General features: G+C 44.1%; 1 protein-coding gene across 1 annotated transcript in view; it reads right to left on the reverse strand.

The window, feature by feature from the left end:
* Positions 1-523: 523 nt before the first annotated feature.
* skap1 (src kinase associated phosphoprotein 1) overlaps positions 524-14802 on the reverse strand; it is a 45061-nt gene continuing 30782 nt past the window's right edge. Inside the window, exons 12-13 of the mRNA XM_083993708.1 lie at positions 1279-1381; positions 524-876 (exon numbers count right to left, since the gene is read on the reverse strand). Coding sequence (XP_083849834.1) covers positions 1289-1381 — 93 coding nt within the window. The 3' untranslated portion in view covers positions 524-876; positions 1279-1288. The remainder of the gene's footprint in view (positions 877-1278; positions 1382-14802) is intronic.

Below are 14802 nucleotides of genomic sequence, written 5' to 3' on the forward strand. Positions count from 1 at the left end.
GTTTTTTTCTTCTTGACTGTTTATTTCTGTGTTTTTCTGTGGTTTCTTGTGGTGATATATATATATATATTCGTTTCATCCAACACATTTTCATTTTGACTTAATGATGAAATCCTGCCACCTAGTGGATGAAAATCAAGCAGTTAAATAACTTAAGACACTGAACTTCAACAGAAAAAGTAAAAAAGCAAACAGGAAAATTAAAGATTATGTTAAAATTCATGTTAAAATCCAGATGACATTTAGTTAAAAATATTTCACACACACTAAATTAAATAACATGAGTTTATTATTTAATCTCAGTGATGAAACAAGTGGATCAAGAGAAAACAATTCATTTATAGTCATGTTTGTAATTTAAACAGTGTATTGATGAATGATAAATGCATTGGGTTTTGTTTTTTTACTTGTGCTGCATGTGAACACTTGAAAAGTTTTGTTCATAAAATGAAAAAAGGAAATTCTACATTACTGTAATAATATAATAAATTCTCATTAAAACATTTAACAGCCTCTGAAAGTCAAAAATATTCCAACATAATTACAAAGAAATCTGAGAATCGCAGCTACAGATCGTTTTAGTTTTCTCTTCATAAATATTACAAAACATTATAAACATTCATCAATTATCAATATTGTGATCTCTAACTAACTAACGGATTATTGTTGGGTTTGTTTTTTAATCTCCAGTTTGCACATCAGGTCGTTTACAGATGGTTTATAGTGTGTGGATACGAGTTCAGCTGCTGCACGGTCACACGATGCAATATCTGCTTCTTATGAGAGAATAATTTTCAAAAGAATTAGAAACGATGACACAGCTGTCGGTGAAATTCACATCTGGATTAGTCAACAGCAGCAACGGCAGCAGCAGCTCTGTGGAGGAGGATGAAAGAAATGAAATAAAATAAAATAAAATAAACCAGAAACATTCATTAATAATTCAGTTTTCAATTGAAGCCGTGTCTATCTAACAATATTAGAGAATCATTTTCTTAAATACGACAACCGACTTCGTGATAACGCCGCTGCTGTTGTTGTAGTTGTTATAGTTGCACATATCTATCCTTTGCCGCGGCCTCTCAGTGTTTTATGCAGTACTTGTTCCAGCCAGCAGATGCCATAAACGGCAGGTCAACGACTGGATATAGCTCAGTGGCAGCGTGGATGAGCACCAGGGGGACCGTTTCTGTGTATTAGGGGCCGTGGTAATGGGCCATAATGCTGATGATAAGAGAGTGTGTGTGTGTATGTGTGTGTGTTGGGGTGGTTGCATACCTGTTGGAGCTCACAGGATGTAAGCAGGGTGCAGGAAGTCCTTAGGGACGATGCCCACGGTGCCGTTCAGCTCGCCGACCCACCAGCCGTAGATGTTGTACTCCTGAAATAAACCGGAATAAAACATAAAAAATAAATACACAATAATGGCTGAGGAGGGAGTAACAACGAAGCACCAATCTCACATTTTTATTTGATTTTAATACATTTTTAAACACCATTCAAAAAGGTCCGAGATGTAATTACACGAGGCCTCGTCCTGGAATAACTGGATTAAAAATGTTCTTGTTGTCTCTGATATCAACTCCACCCAGCCAGCGAGAGAGAGAGAGAGAGAGAAAAACACAGAAAAGTGAAATCCAGTCGAGTGCGGGACATGAAGCCCGAGGGCGAAGACGTGAAACGAGGCAACCGGGAGTGTTGAGTGTTGAAAATAAAACAGCATCTTGTAAAGTGTGATTAAAACAAACTGACTCAGGATCAGTTTCCACCTGGAGTTTTATTTTTAATCCTGAACATCAGACGCAGGTGGAGAAAAAACAAAAAACAAAACCTCCTACAAACTATAAAACACCTTCAAGCAGGAGAATAATCAGAGAATGTGTGTAAAAAAAACATCGACATAGAAGTGAGTTTTTATCTGTTTCACGTCACGGTGAATAAAAAGCTGCAGGGTTTTCTGACAGCTGCACAAAAAACAATAATCAGACGCAGGAAATCGATTTGGGTTTTAAACGAGCATGTTGAGACGTTCAGAGAAACAACATAAAAACATGAATGTTTAATTAGATAATAAAGATAAAAACATCTCAGTTGTTTCTCATCACTCAACTGAAAGTTTTTGTTCTGAGGCCGAATTCAGAAAGTTTTAGTTATTGTTGTTTCCTTTATATTTAATTTGACAAAATAAATTAAACTGGAGACAGTGTGATATTTATTTTCTGTTCCCATGTTACTGAGAATTAATACAAACCAGAGCTGCACAATTAATCCTAATGTCATTAAAATCGCAATAAGGGCGAGGTCAACGTGTGTCACAGTATTGTTGTGCATCGTCAACACACACGTCCCAAGTGTTGTGTTGCTACGGAGACATCACATCATCAAGTTTTATATCTTTTATGAGTGATAATGAAGCAGAACGATGGTTCACACTGAAATCCGATCATATGACCATGATACACATTAATAATGAACTCCTAACGATCAATTAAATGTCACTAAAGAACTGAGACATTCATCATCAGGACATTTTCTGTCCATTCCTGGTCCATAGAGACGGTTTAGACTCTATTTTCTATGTTTCCGTCCTCTGACATCAGACTGAAACAATAAAACCTCTCGTCTTCATCTTCGTCTTCTGTGTTTTAAACAACTGGAGTCACAGCAGTGAGGTCACCTGATCATGTGACCTCTGACCCAGAGCAGAGACAATGAGGACGAGGACGAGGCCTCTACAGTTTGTTTGAGATAAAACACTGTAAAACTACACAGCTACACACTGAGTGAACACACACACACACACACACACACACACACACACACACACATGTAGAGCTGTTTGGACACTGATGATCGTTCTCCGTCCCACCAGGGGAACCAGGGCTGAGACAGTAGGTGCGTTTCCATTTCAGGGAGACACTACAGGTGAATAGGGTAAAAATTTGAACTAACAGATATCACCATGAAACCTCCCAAGTGTATCACTCACATTAAGACACATTTTTTTATTACACTTATTCACTTTTTGTATTACAAGCTTTGTCAAATTTTATGTTTAAATATGTAAATGAGGCAATATCTAATGAAATATGCGCTAATTTGCATACATTTCCAGAACTGAAATCTGAAACATGGATGAAGCCACTTTCAAAATTCTTGTTTTATTTTGTTGACATATTAGACATTTGGATATCTCTTTTTATCACTTAAACGTAAATGAGAAAATACTGTCAGCAGCCCTAAAAAAATCAAATTTCGCCCTGTTTTTAGGAATAAAATGTTATATAAATTCGGTTTTGAATGATATATCAACAATCCCCTCTGTAAAAACCTTCAAAATATAGAAAGGGATCAAAGTGGAAGGTTTGGTGTCTGTAAGTGCTGCTGAAGTGGAGATTTTCTAGCTCAGAGTCTGAGTCTGAAAAACTCTTTTTGAGAAAACGGCCTTTATTATATGGACTTGTACTGTAAAATTCCATAGATTGTTAATGTCAATCGTACTTTTACGATTGTTGCGGATACGGAGGAAATGACAATTTTCACGAAAAAACAGTGTTTTTGCCTGTTAGTGTCTCGCCTTAGACGAACAGCAGTGAGGTCCCCTGATCATGTGACCTCTGACCTTAACCCAGAGCAGAGACACTGAGGACGAAGACGAGGACGAGGCCTCGACAGTTTGTTTGAGATAAAACACTGTAAAACTACACAGCTACACACTGAGTGAACACACACACACACACACACACACACACACTGTTGTGAAGGTTCAGACTGGAGCCACACAAACCACCAGGACACAGAAGTTGCTTGTATTTAATCTCTGTTTATTAGTTTTGTCGTTTAAATTGAGGGGGTGGTGTCACCGAGTGCCATGGTTCTAAACAAAGAAAGAAAGAAAGGAAACAAAGTAATTCATGCCTGATAAATATAATGAAATACTATTAAATTAGAATACAATCAATCAATCTTTTAAGTTCATCATCCATTAACACATCAAACCAAATGATTCTCGTTAAACTTAGGCATGTTAAAATACTTGAAACTTAGACATTGACCTTAACCTTAATACATTGAAATAAGTTTAGATTTACTTACAATGAGATGAAGTCAAACACGCATGGCAAACTCAGGTGAGCACCACCAGCACACACACACAGAGTCTGGAGACAAAGGAAAAGGGGGAAGGCCTCAACTGGGCCTCTATTTGTAAAGTGGGAGGAACAGTGGGAGGTGCTCACATCTCCATCTTTAGAGTTTCCTCTTTGGGGATCTCAGCCCTGGACTTTGTGACAGCCGCCCCCGGATTTGTGCAGCAAATACGTACATTTCCGTCAATCTGTGATCCCAGGAAGTGGGATCAATCTAGCAACTGGTCGTACGTATTCTCTTCCCTGCATCCTGACCCTGGCACTGCGAACCTTACCGTCCTGTCCAGGGTACACTTCAGTTATTCTTCCTACGGGCCATGATGCTCGAGGGTACTGAGGGTCGACAATCAGTACGACCTGACCTAAATCCAGGTTGTCCTTGTCCGACTTCCATTTTTGTCTGATCTGTAATGTAGGGAGATAGTAGTGAATAAATGTTGTCCAGAAACGATCTGCCAAGATCTGGCTGTGCCGCCATGTCCTTCGGCCAAGGAGTTCACTTGAGCAGTAGATTGCCTGAGGAAGAGAGGAGTCAAGCCGCCCCATGAGCAACATATTTGGTGTTACTGGATCTGGATCGGCAAGGTCAGAGGAGACGTATCCAAGGGGCTTTGAATTAAGGATGCCTTCAACTTCAACCAGTACTGTGTGCAGGACTGTGTCTGTTGTTGTTTGCTTCCCCAATGCAACATAGAGGGCTGTTTTAACTGATCTTATTTCACGTTCCCAGCTCCCACCGAAATGGGGGGCAGATGGAGGATTGAATTGGAATCTCACCTGTGTGTGGGCTAGTTTCTGCTTCAAATCCGACGCCATAGCCTGGAAAGCATTTTTTAGCTCCGTCTCTCCTGCTCTGAAATTTGTTCCACAATCAGAGAGGAGTTCAAAGGGTTTTCCCCTGCGTGAGACAAATCTTCTGAAGGCCATGAGAAATGTATCTGCATCCATACCGTTAAGTAGCTCAAGATGTACACAGCGTGTTGTTAAACATTTAAAGAGTATGCCCCACCTTTTTTCTGTGCGGCGGCCGATTTTTACTGTGAAAGGCCCAAAACAGTCCATGCCTGTGGACCAGAATGGGGGCTTTGACAATCGAAGGCGGGCTGGAGGAAGATCGGCCATTTTGGGGATAACTGGTTTGGCTCTCCATTTCTGACAGTCTTGACATTGATGTTGATGCTGGCGAATGGCTTGACGACCACGCAGAATCCAGTACCTCCGCCTCATTTCTCCCAGGACGCGCTCAGGGCCTGGGTGCAGTAGTTTTTCATCATAATGCTTAATAATGAGTCTTGTGACATAATGTCTGGGATCTAAGACAATTGGGTGAATGGTGTCGTGGTCAAGGGTTTCTGCTCTTCGGAGTCGGCCTCCCACTCGGATTAGGCCGAGTTCACGGTCATATTCAGGAGACAGGGGGAGTAGTTTGCTATTCCTTGGAATAGATTTCTCACCTTTAAGGGCGTTTATCTCCTCGGGGAAACACTCTGATTGAGCTCTTTGCAGAAGGTGCTTCTCTGAGTCGATGTAACATTGGGCTATGTTTGAACTGTGATCCGCCGCCCCATAAAGCATAGTCTTTGTTTCCTCTATTAAGTCATCCCAGCTGCCATACTTCTTAAAATCAGGAAGGTTTATGCCAGTTGACATCATTGTTCCACAGAACATTGACTTCCTTATTTCCTCAACTGGTTCTGGTTCAGCTGGTACAAGTGGACTGGTTGGCCAGCAGTCAGCAGTTAAGAGGAGGAATGGGGGGCCTTGACTCCATCTGTGTTGCTGAGAGAGCTCCAGGAGGGTTTTACCCCGTGTTACATCATCAGCTGGGTTATTCTTTGAGTCAACATACCTCCAGCTCCTGGTGTCAGTCAGGGTCTGAATCTCGGCTATTCTGGTTCCAACAAACACCTTGTAACGGCAGGAGTCAGAGGTCAACCAGGACAAGACTGTTGTTGAATCAGTCCAGAGTGTCACAGACTGTTGGGGAATAGTGAGCTCAGCACTGAGAAGATGAGCCAGCTGGGCACCTGCTAGAGCTGCACACAGTTCAAGACGAGGGATGGAAAGCTGGCGTTTAGGGGCTATGCGAGACCTGGCCATGATGAAGCTGACATGAATGTTCTCAACATTGTCCTCAACCCGAAGGTAGGCGACTGCGCCATAGACGCGCTCTGAAGCGTCGCAGAACACATGCATTTGGGAATCTGATGTGGCCGAGTTGATGCAGGTGGGTAGATAACAGCGGGGGAAGTGAATGTCAGGGAGATTATTCAGTTCCAGCTCCCATGCTTGCCATTGCTTCAACAGGCTTTCTGTTTTGATGATGTTATCCCATCCTCTTTCCTGTTTCCATAGGTCTTGAACCAGGATCTTTGCTCGGGTTATGAAGGGAGTCAGATAGCCCAGAGGATCATATTGACTTGCCAGCACTCTGTATATATTCCTCATTGTAGGTTGATGGTAGGTGATTGATTTAGTTTTGTAGCTCAGCATGTCTGTCAGGCAGTTCCATTGGAGACCTAATGTCAGTTCTTTGGGGTCTCCATCTCCTGAGAGCCACAACTCGCTTGTTTTGGACTTTGCATCTGGTGGAAGATGGTGTATGACAGCTGGATCATTACTAGCCCATTGTCTGATGTCAAAGCCACCAGTTGCCAGCAGAGGGCGCATCTTTTCAATGAGTGACTTGGCTTGGTGAGGGGATGGGAAACTTTGGAGGCAGTTATCAACATAAAAACATTGTTGGACAGAGTGGAGAACCTCCTCATTTCCATTACAGTGATCTTGGACATGTCTGTTGACCGCATAGATGGCGCAGCATGGACTACAGGTTGTTCCAAAGGGCAACACTTGCCATTCATACACACTTGGCTCCTGATCCAGCTGCATCCCTCTCCATATGAAACGCAATAAAGACTTGTCTTCATTCAAAAGGCGCACCTGGTGGAACATACCTTTAATATCTCCACAGATTGCGATGGGATGTAGGCGAAATCTGAGGAGAACTCCCAGCAGGGAGGGGCCGAGTGTTGGACCAGGCAGAAGACATCTGTTCAAAGTTTGTCCCATATACTCAAAGGAGCAGTCAAATACAACCCTGTGTTTGTTGTTGTGTTCAACAATGTGATGTGGGAAATACCAGATCTCTTCAGGTTGGTCTATCTGTTCACTGGGGATTTGACAAACATAGCCAGACTGCACCAGCTTATCCAGTTCCTCTTGGTATTTCTCAGACAGTTTGGGATCCTTGGATAGGCGTCTTTCTGTGGCGCAGAGACGGGGCAGGACAGCTTCCTTTGGAGCTCTAAGGACAGGCATAGTAGGGGCTCTAAGCAATGGAGTGGCATAGCGCATTACACCATCTATGTTTACTCTCACCGTCTTAGAATTGAGAAGGTCAAGGGCCAATTTATCCTGTTTTGATCTTGTGGCTGTCTTCTCATTCACATAGGGCAAGGTGTCAATCTGCCACAACCTTTCCACATTCCTGAGTAGTTCACTTTTGAAGCAGGTAAGAGCAAAGGAAACATTTGGCTGGGTTTGTATTACATTAGCTGGCCCTTGGAGAGCCCATCCAAGCCGGGTGTGCACTGCCAGTGGACCACCAGGGGGCCCCATCCGTATCTCCTCTGTGGCCGTGATTAGATGGGCATAGTCTGAGCCAATGAGAACCAGGGGACATGCATGGTCAATGGGCTGTAATGGGATACCATCGAGATGGTGATATTGCTCTTGTAGCTGCTTCAGGGGGTACGTGTGTTGAGACAGCCCAAGGTTCTCTGCCGTGAAAGCTTGATTAATAACATGTCTTTCATTCGGCTGGTTAAGAGGGGAAATTTCAAAGGACACAGATGCCCCATCCAATTGCACTATATCATGTCTTACTGTGCATAGGGAGAGGGTTTCAGGCTGAGTGGCGAGGCCCAAACGTTGGACAGCTTGGGGGAGCAGAATGGACCTATCTGCGCCATCATCAAGAACTGCGTGCGTTTTAAGGGTTTTATCCCCGTTGTGTATGAGTACATTCACAACCTTCAGCATTACTTTACAAGAGCGATTAGGTTGGTCAACATAGAGGAGCTCAGAGGGGGAAGATGCAAACATCACTGTGGCCGATTTAGATATATGGAGATCATGGAGAATGGTTAAGTGAATCTCTTTACATACATTACAGGGCCTCTTCAAGGTGCATTTATCCATTTTGTGTGTTCTCCCACATTTAGTGCATCTCCCTTTCTCACTGATCCATTTCTCAATGTCGGTCATTGTGAGTTTCTTAAACTCTGCACATGAGCCAAGGAAGTGGTCTCGAATGTTACAGTAGGGGCAGTAAGGTTTAGGTTTAATAGTAGAATTGGCAGTTACCTTCTCCTTGGAGTGTGCTCTCGATGTGCCATTCTCATCAGATGTTGACAACAAGTAGACAGAGGAGACTGGTCTGGAGGGCTGGCGTTTTCCAGTCTGCTGTTTTTCTTGTTTGTGAAACTCCACAGCTCTCTCTGATATGCGTTTGGCCCTTGATTTCAACTGTAGCCAGGTTGAGAGGTCAAGGAGGGAATAAGTTCTGGTTGCCTGTCCAGTGAGAATGCCTCGGTTAATACAGTGCTCAATGAATCCATCTCTGTACTGTACAGGGAGTTTACTGAGGAGTTTATCCACATGGGAGCCACATCTTAATTCAGATCCTGTAGGGCCCTCCAGTGTCAGCAACATTCCCACCAGAGCATGGATAGAGAGAGAGAAATCATCAAAGGCCTCAACATCACCAATACGAATAACAGGAGAATTCAATATTGAACCAATCTCACTCTGAACTAATAGCCTTGGTTGACCATACTTCTCCTGCAGCGCTTGAAGGGCAGTAGAATATGGTCTCATATCATGCATGCAAGATCTGGCCAATTTGTGGGCTCCTGGGTGTTTAAGATGTTCTAAGAGGACCTGGTATTTGAATTGCTCAGTAAGATGGGTGTGGTTGTCAAGGAGGTTATCTAAGGCCATTTTTAACAGAGCAAAATCACTTTCTCTACCACTCTTGAACACAGGGAGTGAGGGCTTTGGTATCCCATAGGCTGAGGCCAGGACCAGATCCATAACATTGGGGGGTTGCGAGTGCACAGAACGTGGAGGCAGAGATGATATCTGCATAGGCGGTAAACTCCCTGCGAAGGTGGGCTGCACAGGGCCAAGCATGGATGCAGATTGATTGGGGGCTTGGACTGAGTTTAAAGCTACAGGTGCATGCCTAGATGGGATTTGAATAGGGGCTTGGACCATGCCTAAAGTTACAGGTACATGGTGGGTAGAGAGGGACGGTAGTATGGCGTCAGCAGGCAGAGGGGGGATATATGACTGGACAGTAGAGGTGGGAACCTGGACAGGGGGTAGGATTTGCTGCGAGGGCTGAAGCATAGGATGAATGTGAGGGGCAATGGAATAGCCAATTTGTGATAGTGGGGGCGTTGAACCAGCTTGAGACTCGGCATATCTCATGTTTACAGGGGCAGGAGTAAATATTCTGGAGGGAGGGAGATCATAAAAGGAAGTGGAAGCTACATGGTCATGAAGAGATGATGATGTTGGTGCAGAAGCTGGAGCAGGGTGATCATCTAAGAGGTTTTCTCTAATAAAACTTGAAACAAGCTGGGCTGCCTCAAGCTCTTGTTCCTTAATGCGGATGCGTCGATTTGTTGCAACCTTTCTGACAACTTTCTCTCTCTTCTGTTGGGCTTCCTGTTGTCTTTGCTGAGCATCTCTGGCTTCCTTGTCTATCAATGCACATTCTGTATCAAGCTCCTCATCCTCCCTTTGTTGTCGTTTCAACTCCTCCAGCTCATCTCTCCTCTTCTTTTCCTCAAGGAGGCTGGCTTGGAGATCACTTAAGACTGAAGTACTGCTGCCTCTGGAAAACCTACTAATTCGAGAGGCTGAGGGGAGACTGGAAACTGACTTGGAGCCAGTCTTACTATAAGCACCACTGCGTGGGCCATGGGACTTTATAGATGTTTGTCGTGGCAGTACATGGACTCCGTAATAGTCAGGGGGGCGTCTATGCCTCCTGGGTCTCTCTTGGCCGCTGGGCTCTGTGAGTGGGTTCTCAGGGACTGTGTAGGATGCTGATGGCAAGGGGGGAATTGATGGTTCAGGTGGAAGGGCAGGCTCTATGTGTTGAGTGGATGAGGATGGCCGAGGTGATGTTTGAGACATTACAGGGGGAGCCTTATCCATGTTAGGCTGGGTTATGTCTTGTCCACCTTGGTGTTCATCCGTGAATTCAGGAGAAGCCTGCGCTTCATCAGCGATCAGCCCATCAACCGGGTTAATGCCAACAGCCTTTGAATCAGCTGAATCAGCCATTTTAAGTTGCTCTAGTCTGTGGACATGTGGAGTGTGGCTCAGTCTCCGGCTCGAAGGACCAATTTTGTTGTGAAGGTTCAGACTGGAGCCACACAAACCACCAGGACACAGAAGTTGCTTGTATTTAATCTCTGTTTATTAGTTTTGTCGTTTAAATTGAGGGGGTGGTGTCACCGAGTGCCATGGTTCTAAACAAAGAAAGAAAGAAAGGAAACAAAGTAATTCATGCCTGATAAATATAATGAAATACTATTAAATTAGAATACAATCAATCAATCTTTTAAGTTCATCATCCATTAACACATCAAACCAAATGATTCTCGTTAAACTTAGGCATGTTAAAATACTTGAAACTTAGACATTGACCTTAACCTTAATACATTGAAATAAGTTTAGATTTACTTACAATGAGATGAAGTCAAACACGCATGGCAAACTCAGGTGAGCACCACCAGCACACACACACAGAGTCTGGAGACAAAGGAAAAGGGGGAAGGCCTCAACTGGGCCTCTATTTGTAAAGTGGGAGGAACAGTGGGAGGTGCTCACATCTCCATCTTTAGAGTTTCCTCTTTGGGGATCTCAGCCCTGGACTTTGTGACACACACACACACACACACACACACACGTAGAGCTGTTTGGACACTGATGATCGTTCTCCGTCCCACCAGGGGAACCAGGGCTGAGACAGTATGTGCGTTTCCGTTTCCCCTAGAAATACTCAAAACCTAAATACTGCAATAAAAAACAGTAATGGAGACACCTACGTTTCGCCAAAACATTTTTACGCTCTCATGAGGTTTTTTTCCAGACGTGCCGATATCAAAGTGTTTTGCAAAAGTAATGGAGACACTTTTTTTTTTTTTACATTTACACGTCACTCCAAGTCTAATCAAATCTGATCCTGTTGGTCATGTTTTTCTGTTTCCCTTCGCTCTCTCCTGTCTGTTTTGAGTCGTCCCGTCCCGTGGACCGTTTCCACCCAACCGGCTTATTTTAATAAAACGTTGGCGTGTGAGGTTCAATCATTCAACTCAGGCGATGTCACACAATAACATGTCAGCGTGAATAACCAAACGATACAGTTGCGAGACTCGACTTAATGAGATTTACGGCTCATTTGCAAAAGACTTGACAATAGAAACATCTGCAAATAGCCATTGTACTTTTTATCGAAATTTCAGAAATATCGCTTTTATTTTCCGAAAACCTGCATGAATGAATGAATGAATGAATGAATGAATTTATATTTATTTACGTGTCGTGCACCAATTAAGGCGCCCAGCCTATAAGGGCTTACAAGACACATTATCATCATATTTAGACACCAAACAAAATAATCAGAGCACAGACAAAACCAAACAAAAACAGAAACCACATGGAATTCACATAAATAATTCACTTTTTCTTTTTGACCAGGCATTTTTTTTATAAAAGTAGCTCTAGTAAAGACTTCTTTTCTGAAGAACCATTCCAACTTTACCTCATCATCAACCCAAAACAACTCTGGTTTCACATTTTGCATTTTCTGAAACAAAAACTGCCTGGCTTCGTCATATAACGGACAATGAAACACAAAATGCAGTTCATCCTCAATTACATTTAAATTACATAATGTGCATAGTCTTTCATCCTCAGGTACTGAGTTAAACCGGCCTACTTCTATTGCCAGAGGGAGAATCCAGCCCTCAGCTGGGCACATAAAGATCTCTTGGATCTATCCAATGGCAAAGTCACATCGGGTTCTGAACAATATACATTTTTCAATTGGCAATAGGTTCTGAGCTTTGGTTTAAACCAGATATCATTAGCCCATTTTTCTTTATACTCAAGAAATAACTTATGTTTCACAGAATTAACATTACAACGCAAACCATTACCACCTGCAATGGAAACGCAGCTAATGAGGACGGATCGATTCAAAACACTCAGCGTCTCCACGGTGGACCGAGTCCTGGTCCAGAGGCCTAAAGACTCAGAGAGTCCTCAGCTCTTTGCTCTGAGAGTCTGAGCTCATCGTCCTAAATGTAGTTTTATGTCTCCCATCAGACGGAGGAGGGAGAAGCCCGGGTGAGGAGAACTGAACTGGCTGCGGTTCCCCATCGAGAGGGAGGAGGAAGAGAGAGATTTGGGGGGGGGACAGACGGACGAGAGAGAGGGAGAGGGAGTGAAGCGGTCCCGTCTCCCTCGGGGCCGTGGCAGCAGCAGCAGCAGCAGCTCTGACACTCAGGTTTATTTATCTGCGCGGCCCATCTGTGCCGTCGCTCTCTCACATTCTCCCCCAGAAAGAGAAAGGTCTTTTGGATTATCAGCGCCGCCATTTTAATACGACTGCCGCTACATCACGAGAGCGCGGGCGCCAATGGCGGTGGGAGTCTGTGAGGCGTTGCAGAGTCCATCTCCCTCACACTTGAAGCGGGTTCATCCAGAGTCCACCTGCTGTAATAGGGACATTCAGCAAATCACCCAAACCACCAGAACTATGCAAACGGCTCCATGTGCTCCTCCTTCTGTTTGTTTCCCCTCGCTGCCACGCGCGTGTGCGTGACTGTGTATGTGTGTGTGTGTGTGTTTAAGTGTTTTAGTGTGTTAGTGAGGTGCTGAAGTCGGGGGGCAGCGAGCGGCCATGTTGGGACGAGTTATTTGAGTCAGTGGAGACGTTTTTTCCTCTCGAGCTCCAGTTTTATCTTATTAAGTGGAGACACTACAGGTGAATAGGGGAAAAAAATTAAATAACAGATATCGCCATGAAACTTCCCAAGTTTATCACTTACATTAAGACAAATATTTTTTGTATTACAAGTTTTATCAAATTTTATGTTTAAATATGTAAATTAGGCAATATCTAATGAAATATGCGCTAATTTGCATACATTTCCAGAACCGAAATCTGAAAAATGAATAAAGCCACTGCCAAAATTCTTGTTTTATTTTGTTGACATATTAGAGTCAGAAGTTTTTACAGAGGGGATTTTGGATATCTCTTTTTATCACTCTGTAAATGAGAAAATACTGTCACCAGCCCTAAAAAATCTTAATTTCTCCACGTTTTTAGGAATAAAATGTTGTATAAATCAGGCTGTGAATGATATATCAACAATCCCCTCTGTAAAAACCTTCAGAATATAGACAGGGATCAAACTGGAAGGTTTGGTGTCTGTAAGTGCTGCTGAAGTGGAGATTTCTAGCTCAGAGTCTGAGGAAAAACTCTTTTTGAGAAAACGGCCTTTATTATATAGACTTGTACTGTAAAATTCCATAGATTGTTAATGTAAATCGTACTTTTACGATTGTTGCGGATATGGAGGAAATTACCATTTTCATGAAAAAACAGTGTTTTTGCCCGTTAGTGTCTCGCCTTAGACGAACCAGCGTGTGTGTGTGTGTCACCTCTCACACACACATTAGAGGTGGTGTTTGCTGCAACAACCTGGATGCAGATCAAACCCACTCAGGGAGAGAAGAGGAGGGGGGGAGGGGGGGCAGTGGGGGGGCAAACAGCGCCGTGTTGTGGCGGCTGCCGTGCGTTGACTCGTTAACCTCCCCGTGACTCCTTCGCCGAGAGAGAGTGAGGGAGCGAGGGAGGAGAGGGAGAGAGGGAGGATGAGCGTGGGCGGGGCCGGGGTTGTGTGTGTGTGTGTGTGTTGAATGAAGGGAGTAGAGAGGGTTGAAGGCTGCTGCTGCTGCCTGCGACGAAGAGCGCGTTGCCATGACAACACCTGCAGTGTACCGGTGGCGGGCGATCGTTTATTTACCACTCAGGGGGCTGGCTAATGGCGGGGCGCTCTGATGGGGCGCCATCGCTCACTCAACGCACCGCGCCGCCGCACCGACCGCAGGACGGATCGACAGCCAGCGGAGCCTGAAGCGAAGAGGAGGAAGAGGAGGAGGAGGAGGAGGAGGAGGAGGAAGGTGGGGGAGGAAGGTGAATCGAGGTTGGGATGCGGCTACAAAAAAAAGAGAGGTGGCGAGTCGTGTCGTGTCAACGTGTACCAGAGCGCAACACGACATCAAACAAAACATAACACAGCTTTTTTTTCTGTTCTTTTTTAGTAAAAAATGTAAAATTCAGCTCAGATTCTCTCAAACATCCCTGATGAAACACACACACACACGCACACGCACACACACTCTCTCTTACACACACACATGCACACACACAATCCCAAATGCATACAAACTAGGGGGAGTGCTAATAAGCCTGACACATGAGGCATCTCTCCTCGGCCACCAGCTGACTGAGGCAGGCCTTGGGCGTGATGGAGCGCAGGAAGTCTCTCATTGCCCTGCTGCTGAA

The sequence above is a fragment of the Trachurus trachurus genome, assembly GCF_905171665.1.
Source record: "Trachurus trachurus genome assembly, chromosome: 19".
NCBI lineage: Eukaryota > Metazoa > Chordata > Actinopteri > Carangiformes > Carangidae > Trachurus > Trachurus trachurus.